Consider the following 17569-nt stretch of genomic DNA (forward strand, 5'->3'; position numbering starts at 1 on the left):
AAAGTTACACGTGCCACAGTGCACAAGGAAGCAAATCTCTGCTGGGTTTCCAAAGAAGAATTTGAAATGAATTCAATTTAAAAACATAAAATGTGCTGTTCACTGTGTCTACACTTCATGTTTTTTTTAGAAAATCAAACAGGCTTTGATATATTAAAAAAATACCATCCGCATATCAGGTTTAAATCCAAAAAATAAACACAGATAGGAATTTTTCAAAAAGGCCTTTTCTATAGCCGCGTTCACACTGCAAGTGTTAATGCTCAATTCGGATATTTTGCTCAGATCAGATTTTTTTGTTTGGCTGTTCACATTACCTTTAAAAATGTGGTCTATCAGATACCAGTGTGAACTGTTTGCTGTTTCGAACTGACCCGCATGCGCAAACGAACAATAACAATGACGTCACACGCAGCACGCCGTTGCGCTAAAGTTGGCGAGGTTATGGAGGAAGTAAACATTTTCACTTTTCTTTCTAAATGTTTGTGTAACGGCAGCACAGAGTTACACAGAGTTACACAGAGTGTGTTTTGAAAATTTTCGGATGTCGAGGGCAACTTTTGATTATTTGATCCATTTTGTAGGCGTAGTCTCTTTTGTGTCCGTACTCGCCGGCGCATAATTGTGACGAATGTCGATGTAGATTGACGTAAAAGTCGCATCAAATCTGCCTTGGTTGTTCACACTGCGGCCACATTGGAAAAAATCAGATTTGGGTCTGATTCAGGACCACATATGGAAGTGGTCTGAATCTGATTTGGAAAAAATCAGATCTGGGCTAGATTTGAGTGTTCACACTACTCCTGAAGAAGAATCAGATTTAGGCCACTTTTACCTGCAGTGTGAACGTGGCCTATCTTTCTACTATAAGACGTAGATCCAGAGTTGTGTTGTTTTAGTTGTAGATTAATGCATTCAGAATTTTTGTTGTTTTGAGCGGAAAATGTTTCCTGGTATGAAACAATTATTTGTCGTTTACTTGTTAACTTCTAATTCTTTAACTTGGATCTGTTTAAATAAACTACAATTGTCTGAAATTTCAGATTACGCCAAGCTTTTAATGCTAATTGAGCCTTATTCTTAAACTTCTTTTTCTTACATTTACAGCATTTAGCAGACACCCTTATCCAGAGTGACTTACAACTGAGCAACTGAGGGTTAAGGGCCTTGCTCAGGGGCCCAGCAGTGGTAGCTTGGTTGACCTGGGGTTCGAACCCATGACCTTCTGATCAGTAGTCCAACACCTTAACCACTGAGCTACCACATCCCATCCCCTTTTTCTTGAACCTCTTCTTCTTCTTCTTTAGAATAGGGCAATGGAAAAATCATATTAAAAGTATCCACACCGTGACTAACTGTGCACAAAGACGACAGCATGCGCGTTTGTTCACGAATGCTTGTAAAAGTCATTGCGTATGCAGAGAACATTTTTGCACTCGTCGAAGTTATTACTGAATGAAAGAAAATTTGTCCCCATGATATCCAGCATTATTTACTCTATCCACATGAGTGAATAAGTGTCTGTGCATGTTTTCATCTGTGGAGGTTTCAATTTTTTTATTATTAAACTGAAACATTTTAACCATATAGTAGAGTATTAGCAAATCACACTTGGACAGAGAAATCAAACTCAATAACAGGGTTGTGTTTCCTGTGGACTTGGATTATTCCTGTGGATCATTTTCAATTGCTGCAGTGGGGAGTTCTGAGAAGATATATTTCTTTCTCCTTACATCCATTGCTCCCGTAAATATAATTGGCAATAGAAACAGAGATTTTTTTTTAATGTTGTGTCTATTGCTGCTGAAGTCTGAGAGATCCTTCATTCTTATGATACTTACTGTAGGTGCTCGCCAAATGATCAGCCGGTGCTCTCTTGATTTCTGTGTAAATTACTGGTTGCTGGAGAAAAAAGCATTCTATAAGGTTTGGGCCCACTTTATCATTTTAGATGGAAGGGCCACAACAGATAAAGTAATTCTGACCAGTCACCTTGGTTTCTTTCAGGATTATAACGACTCCATTCACAGAGATTCAGGGGTCAGTGAACGATTTCATAAGTATATATTCATTCATTTTCTACCGCTTATCCAAACTACCTCGGGTCACGGGGAGCCTGTGCCTATCTCAGGCGTCATTGGGCATCAAGGCAGGATACACCCTGGACGGAGTGCCAACCCATCGCAGGGCACACACACACTCTCATTCACTCACGCACTACGGACAATTTTTCCAGAGATGCCAATCAACCTACCATGCATGTCTTTGGACCGGGGGAGGAAACCGGAGTACCCGGAGGAAACCCCCGAGGCACGGGGAGAACATGCAAACTCCACACACACAAGGTGGAGGTGGGAATCGAACCCTGACCTTGGAGGTGTGAGGCGAACGTGCTAACCACTAAGCCACCGTGCCTCCCATATATATTTATATTTTATATAAATCATATTTTACAGCTTTTATAGTCAGAAGATATCACCAGTGACCACAGGAAAAAATATACTATACATTATGGTATAAAGAAGAAATACTGTGACTGATTTCTTTGGCCAAATGTCTCAACATTCAGGGGTACAATCATTTATCCCACAGAATGAAGCTTCTCCAAGATTTGATCTCCATCTGGTCTGATATTTTCCGCCTATTTAACTGACATCATGTCATCAGCAGGGACTGAGAAGGTGCAAGTGAAAGACAGCCACGGATGTACTGAACACGACCAATGTACACTATATGCTCGTTATTTATTCAGCATTTTTCTCCACAAAATGAGTGACAAATGTAGGGACAATAAGCACACACAGTCTAAACTACAAACTATACAAAAAGATAACAGATAACAGAAATGAAATCTTAGTCTATTTAAAACCAGTAGAGCATTACAGATTTAAATCACACACACACACACACACACACACACACACACACACACACACACACACACACACACACACACACACAAAACAATTAAATCTCAAATACAACTGCATTTGGTCTTTCAGTGTGTGTAATCAATATCCCCAAATTATTTTTTGCTATGCCATTGAGGAGACCTTCTGATATAATGAACTGCTCAACACTAATAAGCTTCATATCAAAGTATTGATTTTACAAACGTGAGGTACGTTTAACAATAAAAACAATGTACACAAAAGACCTGTTCATACCAATGAAAACAGCTAAAGAACTATAAAATAGCTTTGCTCAGTGCTTCAGGCTTATTCCAGCATATTCTGCAGACAGATGAGACAAAAAAAGGCAGAAATGGACCATTCCGTGTATAAAGGAAAAAAAGGCATTGCTCAGTGCAGTGGGGCTGCATTACTGCCACAGGCACTGGAAAACTTTGAGGAAATAATCATTGAGAATGTCCCAAAACACTCAAGAGAAAAAGGAGAGAGGCAAATTGATGTGTTTGAACGGCCAAGTCAGAGACCCATGACCTGAAGACAACTATTGATGAGCAACATGCAAAAGTCCTTGAAATATTGATTAGATTAAATAGCTTTGTGGAAAGGAATGTTCTAAAATGCCTACATATACACCTTGTAACGGCTAATGACAAAATTCTACTCACTGCTTATTAAACTTGAAGAATATTTAATGTCATAAATTGAACAGACTGAATACAATCGATTCAATATACTGAAGTTCCATCAGTTTCAATTTCTGACATGGAAATGGGCTTTAAGTTTTATCTTCACTGGTCAGTGTCGTCCAGTAGGCTTCATTTTATCATGTAGTACAGAAAATGAATGGATGGATAACTTATTATGTAGCTTTGTAGAAGCCAACATTCTGTTTTCCTATTTAAGCTTAGACAAATATATATAAATAGTAACTCCTCCTAGGGCTTTCGAGCCACATGCACCAGATTCGCATATGTTGAAGACCCTGGTCTGAAGTTTGTTGCTATTACTTTTCTAAGCGATCTGAGTACCGGTACTTCCGGTACCGGGTCTCAAATGGCCATTTTTTCCCATAGACTCCCATTATAAATTTTGGAGGTTTATGACTCGGCAAGCTTTCGAACTATCTACACCAAACTCGGCCTGCTCCTTTAGGGTGATACTCTGAACAAAGGTTTAAATTGGTGTACCAGACCCACAGACCCGCCCCCAAAATATGCAAAATCAAAAAACTTTTTACAACATGGACATGTGACATATCAAAACACTCAGAACAACGAGGGGAACTCCCTCACGGGTATTCTGATGACATCACATGCTCCTCTCCTCTTGCATCCAAATGTTTTTGCATCCTAGCGCTCCACTAGATTTCACAAGTTTTATGTCCACTTGCATCCAAAAGTAACACTGACCCTTATGTCCACTCGCCTGCAAAAAGCACCGGCCTTTGCGAATTCTTGCCTCGTCAAAGCCACACATCAAAGTTTGTCGCGACGAACTTTACAAATCTAGTTCATTAATGAGTTTGGAATTTCCACACTTTATTTTACTTGCAAAATTAAGGCCTAGTTATCCAAGCAAAACTGGACCTGAATAACAGACCTTTTCTGTCTCAAACTATGACTCAATGACACATTTGCCTGTTATTCCTTTCCCCCATGAGTAGGACTGACTAACACAGGATTGTTCTCACTTTAAAATGTTAACAGGTCACCAGAGGACCTGTACCTGGTAGGGGAGAGCTAGAAGGCACATTTTGTCCCTGTTGGACTGAGCCACACACAATCTTCTTCGGTGGCATGAGAATTGGAGCTGGATGAATGTTTTTTATTGTCTATTTTATTTTCTAATGTTTTGTTCAAACACCGGGGCACGGTGGCTTAGTGGTTAGCATGTTCACCTCACACCTCCAGGGTCGGGGTTCAATTCCCGCCTCCGCCTTGTGTGTGTGTGTTCTCCCCGTGCCTCGGGGTTTCCTCCGGGTACTCCGGTTTCCTCCCCCGGTCCAAAGACATGCATGGTAGGTTGATTGGCATCTCTGGAAAATTGTCCCTAGTGAGTGATTGTGTGAGTGAATGAGAGTGTGTGTGTGTGCCCTGTGATGGGTTGGCACTCCGTCCAGGGTGTATCCTGCCTTGATGCCCGATGACGCCTGAGATAGGCACAGGCTCCCCGTGACCCGAGGTAGTTCAGATAAGCGGTAGAAGATGAATGAATGAATGAATGTTCAAACACCATGTATTCAAGAAGAAGCAGAGGGTGTGATGTCTAACACCACAACATGCTGGATGCAAATAAATCCACAGTAGTGGTATAATACTATACGGTAACTCTAACATAGAAATACAAATGAAGAGAGGTGGATAAATGTTCCATTACTCCTGCAACTATCTATAGTTCATTTCCACAATCCTCCAGCTGCTCTCCCAACTTCTTATACTCACAGCACAGCACATTTCTTTCAGGACAACATTGAGGAAAGAGGTCAGAAGGATTGCATGAAACTCATCTATCTTGTGGTTTCAAGATATTAAATAATGAAATCACCATACTCCCTAGATTTGAAACAGCAACTTGTTGCAAAAGTAGTGGGAACAGTTATTACTAGAAGTAGAAATAAGCCAAGAAATCACATTCATACTGTATGTGCATTCTGAACAGCACATTCCAGAGTCAGTCCTTTTTTACCTTTATAATAACCTTCATCGTCCTAGAAAGGCTTTCCACCAGAAAGTTTGGTTGTGGTGAGTAGTCCATTCAGACACAATTATTGAGTCTTAATTCAATTATTGGTTTAATCAACTTTTTCAAAATGCCATCCATTATAAAACATACAGACTACAGCATTTAAATGTTGATTCGTCTGACTTTCAGACCACAACAAAACGTGGAGAACAAAGAAGTGGTAGCAATAGCAAGTATGTCATACACACTATAATGACAAATGTTTTGGGATGTCTGCCTTTAGGCCGCGTTCACACTGCAAGTCTTAATGCTCAATTCGGATATTTTGCTCAGATCTGATTTTTTTGTTTGGCTGTTCACATTACCTTTTAAAATGAGGCCTATATCAGATACCAGTGTGAACTGTTTGCTGTTTCGAACTGACCCGCATGCGTAAACGAACAAAAACAATGTCGTCACACGCAGCACGCCGTTGGCGAGGTTATGGAGGAAGTATTGTATCATCTGGTGCAAGCAAACATATCATGTAATGCTATAATGTGAAAAAATGCGCAAAAAAAAAATAAATAAATAAAATAAAAGGTTTCGCCAGCGCAAAAAAAAAAAAAAGGCGTATAATTCTGACGAATGTCAATGTAGATTGACGTAAAAGTCGCATCAAATCCGCCTTGGCTGTTCACACTGCGGACACATTGGAAAAAATCAGATTTGGGTCTGATTCAGGACCACATATGGAAGTGGTCCAGATCTGATTTGAAAAAATCAGATCTGGGCCAGATTTGAGTGTTCACACTACTCCTGAAGAAGTCTGACCTGGTCACTTGACCCCAAAAAAATCGGATTTGGGCCACTTTTACCTGCAGTGTGAACGTGGCTTTAGATGCACATGAATTTCATTCCCATTCTTGAATGACATTCCCATTCTTAATCCGTAGGGTTTAATATGGAGTCGGCCCATCATTTGCAGCAACCTGGGAGGGCATTCCACAAGTTTTAAGACTGCGTTTATGGGACTTTTTGACCATTCTACTAGCACATTTGTGAGGTCAGGCAACAATGTTGGATGAGAAGACCTGGCTTGTAGTCTTCGCTCTAATTCAAGCCAAAGGTGTTTATCGGGTTGAGGTCAGGACTCTCAGTCCAGTTAATTTCCTCCACATCAAACTCGCCCATTCATGTGTTCATGGACCTTGCTTCATGCACTGGTGCGCAGTCATGTTGAAAAAGGAAGGGGCGATCCCCAAACTGTTAATACAAAGTTGGGAACATGAACTTGTCTTGGTATGCTGATGTATTAAGCGTTCCTTTCACTGGGGTCAATCCCAAACCCCAAAAAACAACCCCACACCACACTCCGCCCTCTACCAATCTTTACACTTGGTACAATGCATGTACAGTTCTCCTGGCAACCGCCATGCCCAGACTCGCCCATCGGATTGACAGAGAAGTGTTATTTATCACTCCAGAGTAACACATCTTCACTGTTCTAGAGTGCATTTGTGGTGCGCTATGCCCCCTGATGTAAGGCTTGGATGCAAATGCTCGGCCATGTAAACACATTCCACGAAGCGTTCTACGTACTGTTCTTGAGCTAAACTGATGGCCACACAAGTTTTGGAGGTCTGTACCTATTGACTCTGCAGAAAGTTGTCGACTTTCTGCGTACTGTGTGCCTCAGCATCCACTGACCCCGCTCTGTTTACAGTTGCTTCAACTTTGTTATAATACCACTAACAGTTGACTATGGAATATTTAGTAGTAAGAAATTTCATGAATGGACCCTATTACAGTACCACATCCGAATCTAATTGGCCACTGAATTTACTGTAATACAGCAATATTGTGTGTGTATATATATACACACACACACACACACACACACGTGTGCCCAGCTGCAATTACACATGATGCAAAATTGCACATGATATATATATCCCTATTTCATTATAGGGTACTGATCAGACTGTATAATTTTGCATTAATCTCCACTGCCTCTTTCCTCTAAGAGAACAGCTGGACACACATAAATATAAAATCACTCTATGGATCATGAATTCATATGATGACATACACTTTAGTCACAATTCTGAGCAGTCGGAAATGACGTAGTAGACAACACTCCTTCATATATGAATATATATATACATATACATATATATATATATATTGGTTGATATATATATATATATATAATCATGGTTCCACAATAAGAAAAATCATTAAGTTTAATTGTGTTAATGAGCAACCACCACAAAGGAAGTCAGTAAAAATCACATGAGATACATACCCACTTTTTTATAAATACCTATAAAACTGTGCTACTGTCTCAGTGTTTCAGTGAGCTTGTACCCATTGTAGCCTCTGATTCCTGTCCTTGATTGTGGTCTTCTATTGTAGCCAATCTGTCTTCGATTTTGATGTGGTGTGAATTCAGAGGTGCTTTTCAGCTCACCGCATTTGTAAACAGTGGTTGTTTGACATACCATAGTTTACAAATGCGGTGAGCTGAAAAGCACCTCTGAATTCACACCACATCAAAATGGATGCAAAAAAAAAAAGCTTTTATGTCATATAGCCATATTGTCATAAAAGCTTCTTGACTTGACTTGACTCTAAGCAGTTTGACCTTTCACTGCTCTAATAAACATGGCATTTCTACCCATAGAACTGTCACTCAGTTGTTTTTTTTTTCTTTTTTTGCACCATTATGGATAAACTTTAGGTGCATGCAAATCCCAGCCCATCTGGCAACTATGCACAACAAAACATGTCACAGTCAAGATCGCATGTTTGTTAAAACTAAACCTATTGGAGCTTTTGAACTTCACCTGCATGATTTTAAACAATGTACTGCTACTACAGAAGATGTGGTAGCTCAGTGGTTGAGGCATGTGACTATATATCAGTAGGTTGTGTGTTTAAACCCAAGCTCCACCATGCTGCTACTGCTGGCACCCTGAGAAACCATTAACCATCAAATGCTCAGTTCTTTTACTGTGAACAATAATTGTTCAGTTGTATACAATGTATGCTGCACTGGATAAGAGTGTCTGCCAAATGCCATAAATGTACATGACTGGTTGACTGGATAATTGCATGAATAAGCAGTTGTTTCACATGGCCAGCAAGCAGGGGTATAATACTTAAACCAAAATAGGGAAGAAAAAAAAAGGGAAATTTTAAAAATGAGCCTTGTTGCATACCATATTGCAGTAACACAGACTAGACATACAGTACATTTTATATCACAGCGCCACAAATCCTTTTTAATGTTGTCATTTTTTTCATGTTTAGTGACCGAAATTCTTCGCATGATAAATGTGTTTTATATGCAGTTCATTCATTCATTCATTCATTTTCTACCGCTTATCCGAACTACCTCGGGTCACGGGGAGCCTGTGCCTATCTCAGGCGTCATTGGGCATCAAGGCAGGATACACCCTGGACGGAGTGCCAACCCATCGCAGGGCACACACACACACTCATTCACACAATCAAACACTAGGGACAATTTTCCAGAGATGCCAATCAACCTACCATGCATGTCTTTGGACCGGGGGAGGAAACCGGAGTACCCGGAGGAAACCCCCGAGGCACGGGGAGAACATGCAAACTCCACACACACAAGGTGGAGGCGGGAATCGAACCCCAACCCTGGAGGTGTGAGGCGAACGTGCTAACCACTAAGCCACCGTGCCCCCCCTTTATATGCAGTTATTTTATGTTAAATAAAAAAACTATGGTTGAACATTTTGTAAATCCTGAACCTCATGAATGTACACATGAATTCCAACACACAGCTAAAGATCCAAGCCATGTCTTGTTCTTCTGTAAGCTCTTTTAAAAAGGCTAATGGTTATTTTAACTAGCAAACCAAGGAGAGTGAATGAGGTGATGGCATAACCAAGAAAGCTAACACTATCTCATTTACAGTTTATTGTCTGTATGACTGTAGCTAACACCCACAGTAGCTTGATAAGTTTAAAGAGAACGAGTGGAGCGTAAAAAGAGGACACATCTGCATTCAGGTGTGTAACCGCAGCTTAATCTTGACAGAGATTAAAATCATGGCAAGCACAATTTATTTCCTCACAAATAGGCTGTTTTGAGTGCAAATACTGACTGCTGTTTAGCAGTATATTTTCAGCTAGTCCCTTACGTTAGCTACTTTGATTAACATGATAGATAATTAACATGACTAGCTAGCAAATAGTAGCTCGGTCAGTCATGAAGGAAAACTCTGAAACGTTTTTCTGACAAAGGCAAAAACCAACAAACCTGTGAAAATGATTTGACTAGGTTTAGTACAGTTTATACTACATTTGACATCTAAATTAATAATGCTGGATATGCCACATTAATTTAGCCAATGTACAAAATGTGTTTATTTGTACTTTGTTAATTATTTAATAATGTATGCGCTCCTCACTCTTACTCATTTTCTACCGCTTATCCGAACTACCTCGGGTCACGGGGAGCCTGTGCCTATCTCAGGCGTCATGGGGCATCAAGGCAGGATGCACCCTGGACGGAGTGCCAACCCATCGCAGGGCACACACACACTCTCATTCACTCACGCAATCACACACTACGGACAATTTTCCAGAGATGCCAATCAACCTACCATGCATGTCTTTGGACCGTGGGAGGAAACCGGAGTACCCGGAGGAAACCCAGAGGCACGGGGAGAACATGCAAACTCCAAACACACAAGGCGGAGGTGGGAATTGTACCCCCAACCCTGTAGGTGTGAGGCGAACGTGCTAACCACTAAGCCACCGTGCCCCCGCTGTATGCGCTCCTAGACATGGAAAAAAAAAAAACAAGAAGTGAACTGTGAGACATCAGCTCAAATTTCTGCAAGATAATGACGCCACTTTCGACCTAAGAAAAGGGCTTTAAACAAGTAAATTGCATTATGTTGTACATTCTAAATACAGTATACAATCATTGGTACTACAGAACTCAGGTAAGAATCTCTAGTACAGCAGTTGTGATTGAGACTCTAGAACATAGTACATCATGATTTGGCAATTTCACTGCAAAAATGCTCCATATCCATCAGGGGGTAATCTCCTGCACACAGCCCACCACAAGTCATTTCACAGGTATTTGGGAGGCTTTAGATCTGTTGTACGAGTGTCCCATACCAAAATGCTGATGATCACCTTCTAAGCCATTACTTTGTTGACTAGGAGGTAAGATTTGTCAGCATCTTGTTGTTGTGCTCAAATAGATTCCCTCTATCTTGATTATAGCCCCAGTCCAAGCTGAAAACAAGCAGCCCTGAAGCATGATGCTGCCACCACCATGTTTCAGCTTTGATATAGTGTTCTTTGGATGACAACCTGTCTATATATCTTTGTAGAAATATGCCCAAAAGATACTACCTTTGTCTCAATAGACAAATCCCAGACACATGAAGCATTGCAGAAATTGATTTCACATGCAGGAAATGACCAGTACTTGCCAGATATCACTGCAGCTCCTTTAATCTTACAATAGGTTTCTTGGCAGCCTCACTGATATGCTTTTTTAATCTTGTACACTCTTTGTATACTGATCTTTGTATATTGCTCTCTTAACTGTTCCTTAATGGGGGTTTGGGGGTAATCAGAACTGCTTGTCAGGTGTGATAATTACTTTTAAACATGAGCATAACATGTGATCGTTTAATTCTAAACAGTCACATTTACCAATATCAAAGGTTACATATACTTACGTAAAAACACTTTTTTAAAAAAAAACAAGCTTTAGTTATTCATTCATTCATTCATTCATTCATTCATCTTCTACCGCTTATCCGAACTACCTCGGGTCACGGGGAGCCTGTGCCTATCTCAGGCATCATCGGGCATCAAGGCAGGATACACCCTGGACGGAGTGCCAACCCATCGCAGGGCACACACACACACTCTCATTCACTCACACAATCACACACTACGGACAATTTTCCAGAGATGCCAATCAACCTACCATGCATGTCTTTGGACCGGGGGAGGAAACCGGAGTACCCGAAGGAAACCCCCGAGGCACGGGGAGAACATGCAAACTCCACACACACAAGGCACAAGGAATCGAACCCCCAACCCTGGAGCTACATGCTAACCACTAAGCCACCGTGCCCCAGCTTTAGTCATTAATTATTATTATTTTTACATAAAGAATCTAACAAAATCATCAGAATAGTAAGTGGACTAGTTAGCAAACTAGGACTAGTAAGTGGACCTTGGACTTTGGACCTTCATTGTGAATTTCACTGAAGAATGTGCTGTGAGTCATGAGACACTGTCCATGATCCCCAGAAAAGCTCACTTGACTGAGTCTATGGCAGACTTGCACTATAAATTATCATTACAAATGAGTTCTATAGATGAATTCACATAGTTTGATGTAAATCCTTTGGATAATAGGCAAATTATTACTGTTTCTTATCTTGGTGATGATTCTTCTTCATGTCATATATCTTTCTGATGTAACAATTGTTATTAAAAATCATGACAACTTCTAATATTTTGAGCCACCCTGATGAGCCTCTTATCTCCTTCCTGCTCTGCTGTGAGCCCATGATTCAGCTCGCTATCTCTGTGCAAGACGACCCAACAGGACAACAAAGCATACTAGGAAATGGCAGCTGACCCTGGATGTACATGTTCATGAGCTGATTTATTTTTCTACTGTACACTCATTCTGCAGCATAGTAATAGTAAACAGAGAAAAAAAACCCCACAAATGAATAAATTGCTGGCTGCTACCCATCCCGAGGCATCCAGACATTGTACCAGCTCCGATCGTCTTCCGTGCGATGAAGATCTCGGATCTCCACTGAGACGAGGCCGACTCTGTGAGAATCCTGAGACATCTACAGATCTACCAGCTCCAGTTGGACTCTGTGATACTAAGAGGAGATCTGAACTCCATATGATCCTTACACCAATACAACATTTGTTTGACTGTATATTTGTAATCACACCCTCCAGTGTCACCCATATGAGGATGGGTTCCCCTTTGAGTCTGGTTCCTCTCAAGTGCCCCTTTTCCACCGAGGCAGTTTGAGTGCTGGTTCGGAGCCAGAGCCTAATTTAGAACCAGTTCTTTCTTTTTCGACAGCCAAAGCACCGGCTCTGAACCAGGAAAAGTGGTTCTTAAGTAACACCAAAACGTTGCTGGTCTAGACATAAGAACCACTTGTGTTAGGGGCTGTGGGCGGAGCTACTGTTAGCACATTTGTTAATGTACCTTAAGTATACTAATGTTTAATACACTTTTTACTTTACCCCAATATGATACATTATCAGCACACATGATAGTAGGTAGCTACATGCTAAGGCTAACTTTTTTCTGTGTTAATGATAAAATAACGTTATGTACTTTATCGATTACAACCTCCGTTTATACAGATTACATGGTACAGCTGCATGTACACGATTTATTCGCCGTGTTTGGATGCCAATGTAGGTTCACAAAGCCATGAGTATTAACAGTAAAGCAACATCCGCAATTGTTGATGTTGTGTTTGTGTTTGTCGCTGCTGCGCTAAAGTTGCTGGGAAACGTGACACGCATACAGTGACGTCACACTCGGCTCTGTGATGGCTCTCTAGCCGGTGGAAAGGCAAACCGGTTCTTAGAAGGTTCGCCAGTGGAACCAACTTTGAACCAGCACCGGCGCTAGGTCTGAACCAGCACCCGGTTCTTTCCGGTGGAAAAGGGGCAAAGGTTTCTTCCTTACCAATTTAAGGGAGTTTTTCGTTGCCACTGCTGCCTGAGTCACCTCAGACTTGCTCATTGGGGATATATACATACATACATACATACATACATACATACATACATACATACATACATACATACACACTGTGAACTATATACATCTTGAATTTTTATTATATTAATTCTTTATATTACTCCTTATGTTTTCCTTCTGTTCTATGTTTATGTTCTGTAAAGCTGCTTTGAGACAATGTCCATTGTAAAAAGCGCTATACAAATAAACTTGAATTGAATTGAATTGTTTTAGATGCCACGGTCCTTTTGCCTTTCCTCAACTCACGCTCAAGTTTCAACTTACTGCTGCTAGACACAAACAGCTTTTAAGTACAATCAGTGCAGATAGTTGTCAGGTTTGCCATATTAGCTCATCCTCAACCAATCCCTCAGCAGTTTCCTGCTAGATCATGCCCCATCTGCTAAAAACTATTTCTTTTTAACTATTTATAGCTGCACTGAATGTTCTGGAGCATCCACAAGGCAGGTTAGTTGCTGTTATCCCTTAATTTATAGCAGCTATAAAAAGTAATACCCTCAACCAGCTTCTTTCTTTGCAAATTCCTCAATCCTGAAGTCTCACTCATGGCATACTGAATCTTACAAAGCACTGACACCTGACACAGTCTTCACCCATCTATCCTTTCTTCTGTACCATACACCGTAACACTGAACCTGTAACGCTGTACCGGTTCATGGTCGACCTGGAGTCCATCCCAGGGGCACAAAGCGAGGGACATCCTGGATTGCATGCCGACTGTCACGAACGCGGGGGTAAAAATGGACCCAAATGCAGGACAGCTTAACAAAAACAGGGATTTAATAAATAAAAAAAACACAAAACAGGACAAGGGCAACAGCAGACATGAAGACAAGAGGATTCCGCGCTGCACAAGGCAACGCGGCTCAACTAAATAATACAAATAATCAATAAACATGAGGGACAGGTGTGCAGAGGCGGGGCGGAAAAGACAAGGGCGGGGCAGACACATGAACACGAAACAAACAAAAGGCACATGGCCAAAGTCCAGGCAGAGTCCTGACACCAACCAATCACAGGGCACAATAGCACACACATTCTCACACAACCCAACTCAGACACTACAGATAATTTAGAGATGTCAGTCAGTCTACAGCACATGCATTGAATTTGGGTACCGCTGGGAAGAACAGAACAACTCCACACACAGGGCAGAAGCAAGAATCAAAATCCCAGCTTATTCTTTATATATCAAATAAACAATTCTTTACAATTTTTCTTTTAACGATTTAACAATTTTTTAACCTGTGGATGAACTGTTACTATAGAAACCATAACACAGACGTATAGATCAGGTGGCATTTTAAATTACAGCTAATGTCAGAGCTGCAGTTATAAAATCAATTAACACTTTCTAAATAATATGATTTGAGAATTATTAACCTATATAAAACAGCATGATGTGATTCATGTTGAAAGGTACTTCAAATCCATTTTCACTCCTAATCTGTGCATAAAATTATTTGATTTGTCATATGCTGGGAATAACCATCATGGCTGTGTCTCTAAACTTCAATTTGGCAACTATTCGGCATATATCATAATGGCAGCCAAGTGGTTGGAAGGCTTTTCCCAGGAACAATGCACACTGCCAGTTAAGAAGCAAAAGCTTCTGAGGTACAGTTAACATAACATGGAGTTTCCTTCACACTTACCCCAGGCTAGCTCTTTAGGGGTGTTAGGCAGGGGATAAAATATGCTGTCATGTAAATTAATGGAGCTTAGGGGTCTGGCTTGATGCATGACTATTAGGGGTGTCTAGAGAAAAAGGCTTTTAGTTTAAAATGCAGGTAAATACACTCTCCAGAGTAAAATCACAACAGAATAAAATCACGTCAGACAGAAATAATGAGATGTGATACATTGTGCTTGATACCGTTACAACTACACTGTCATTCATGCAGAAACAATAATGTGGGACTCAAAGTGCAGGGTTTGACGAGGTTATTTTTAAATAAGGCTCTGCTCTTATTTTTATTTTATTTTTCCTAATATAATTCTCTATATATAGACTCACTAGTTCACCATTTGGTAGAAGAAACACTTCAAAGCTGAGATCAGTCAATATAGATGGTTAAATTTACACATAGATGTTTCCCCCCCTTTTGATTAAAACTGTATACTACAAGCATTTCTAAATATTCTCTTTTATTTATTTTTAATCATTTTTCATTGACATCTGGAGAAAGGAACAAATCTTTGAACATCCTACAGGGGTTAGGTAAACTTGGGAACATGACATGTGCTTACCGTCATAGCAGAAGCCGTGGACGCAGGGGTTAGAGTTGCACTCGTCGACATTGAGCTCACAGTGAGGGCCAGTGAAGCCTCGGAGGCAGCGGCACTGGAATCCCAAAGGGAAGCGGTCCAAGTCAGTTTCATCCACACACTCAGCCTCGTTCTCACATGGATTATTAACTTCACATGGCGGAAACTTGCACAGCTGAAAACCTGGGTATAAAGCAAATCATAGAAGAGTCATTTTAAGTAAGTAAATAAGGTGGATACTGTATTTAAAGGTTGATGTGAATACTAGGCTAGGTTATATGAAATCTGTAATAAAATATAATTTTTTTCACACAAGAGTCTCATATTAAAGGTGGGGTCTCCGATATTTGAAAGCCAATGTTGACATATAAAATCACCAAAACAAAACACGCCCCTAACCCAAATGGGTCCCACCCCTGTACTGATAGCTCCGCCCACAAATACATACACAACCCAGGCAAATAATGGAAAGAAATGTGTCTTTATCATAGCTGAAGGGAAGAACAATACGATTGCAGATAAACAAACAAGCAAAAATGACACACAAGCATAATCATGTAAAGGACAAAGGCATATATTAGTTCTGTGTAACAAAGCAAAACCAACGTTACTCACCTATCGAGAAGGAAAAAAGCGACTCGGCGTCTTAAGTAAAGTTGAGTTTCCTGAGTCAATAACTCCTGAGCTAAACGCTGTTACTACACAAAACGCGGTTGTAGCTGCGTCTCTACATTACTATGATAGAAAAGAGGTGTTATTTGTGTAGTAACAGCGTTTAGCTCAGGGGTTATTGACTCGGGAAACTCCAATCTGTGAATATGTGACCAACTTCTTGCTCCTTCAGTTCTCTCCAGCGCTGGAAAGCTGATCCTATATTAAAAGATGCCCTGCCACACGTATATGACATTACTTTTGTGGTAATGTCTGAAGTTTACCATGGACTCTGTAACATTTTTTTGTGGAAAAAAATGCCTTGGTTACCTTGTTTCACGCCATTCTAGTGTGGTATAGAAAGCCTGCAGAAAGACTCAGCTCGATTTGCGCCAGTTCTCATGAATATTCAAATGAGCTATGTTGCTTGGCTCCGATTGGCTAACCGCTAGGATATGAGAGCATGACTATTCATTCACCCAGCGCAATAAGTAGCCTAGGCTAGAGGAAATTTGTTTACAATCACCTTGAATTGCGGCAGAATGGCTTCTTCACAAGCCCGTTGACGTTCAGCCATCCTTGCTGTATAGGAAACTCACTGAGCTACACGAATTCTGGGGGCGCGGTCTCAAGTGGGAGAGCTCATGAATATTAATGAGCTCAGTCACTCTGACGTCAGACTGACCAGCTTTTCCAACTGACCTGATTTCTCCCCTTATTTCTTTTAAGTTGCTAGAACTGACCAGGGAGGTAACAATTCGTTTTCAATTTCACGACACAACACAAACACATATGGAGCTAACACATATAAAAAAATACAAGTAAAAACTGTTTTGTGTGGAAGGGCACCTTTAACACGGGTCCTACTTCTCGACTTATCGTAAGCCTTTCTTCGCTTTCTTTCTTTGTTTTTATCCTCCATGTCAATGTTAAAACCGCTTTCTGCTAACGTCACACATGCGCACTGAACACTCACTGCACATATTGACAAGACACGCCCCTTTCTGCTCATTGGCTACACGTTTGTTTTGATTTTTGTTTGTCATCCTGACTCAGTTTTCCGAAGCATTTCTCAAAAATCAGAGACCCCACCATTAACTTTGTCTATCAGGCACAAAGACATGAACTCATCCCAGACGTTCTCCAGAGCAGAGGCACTATATGACATCTATGATCTAAAATGTAATTTCTTAATTCATTTTACAAATAATTAAAACATATTCAAAAACAAAGAAATGAGTAACCAAACA

The 17569-nt window shown here is 40.6% G+C and overlaps 1 protein-coding gene across 1 annotated transcript in view; it reads right to left on the reverse strand.

The window, feature by feature from the left end:
• eys (eyes shut homolog) overlaps positions 1-17569 on the reverse strand; it is a 301631-nt gene that overhangs the window by 200923 nt on the left and 83139 nt on the right. Inside the window, 1 exon segment of the mRNA XM_060888558.1 lies at positions 15651-15851. Coding sequence (XP_060744541.1) covers positions 15651-15851 — 201 coding nt within the window.

The sequence above is a fragment of the Tachysurus vachellii genome, chromosome 2 (genome assembly GCF_030014155.1).
Source record: "Tachysurus vachellii isolate PV-2020 chromosome 2, HZAU_Pvac_v1, whole genome shotgun sequence".
NCBI classification, from domain to species: Eukaryota; Metazoa; Chordata; class Actinopteri; order Siluriformes; family Bagridae; genus Tachysurus; species Tachysurus vachellii.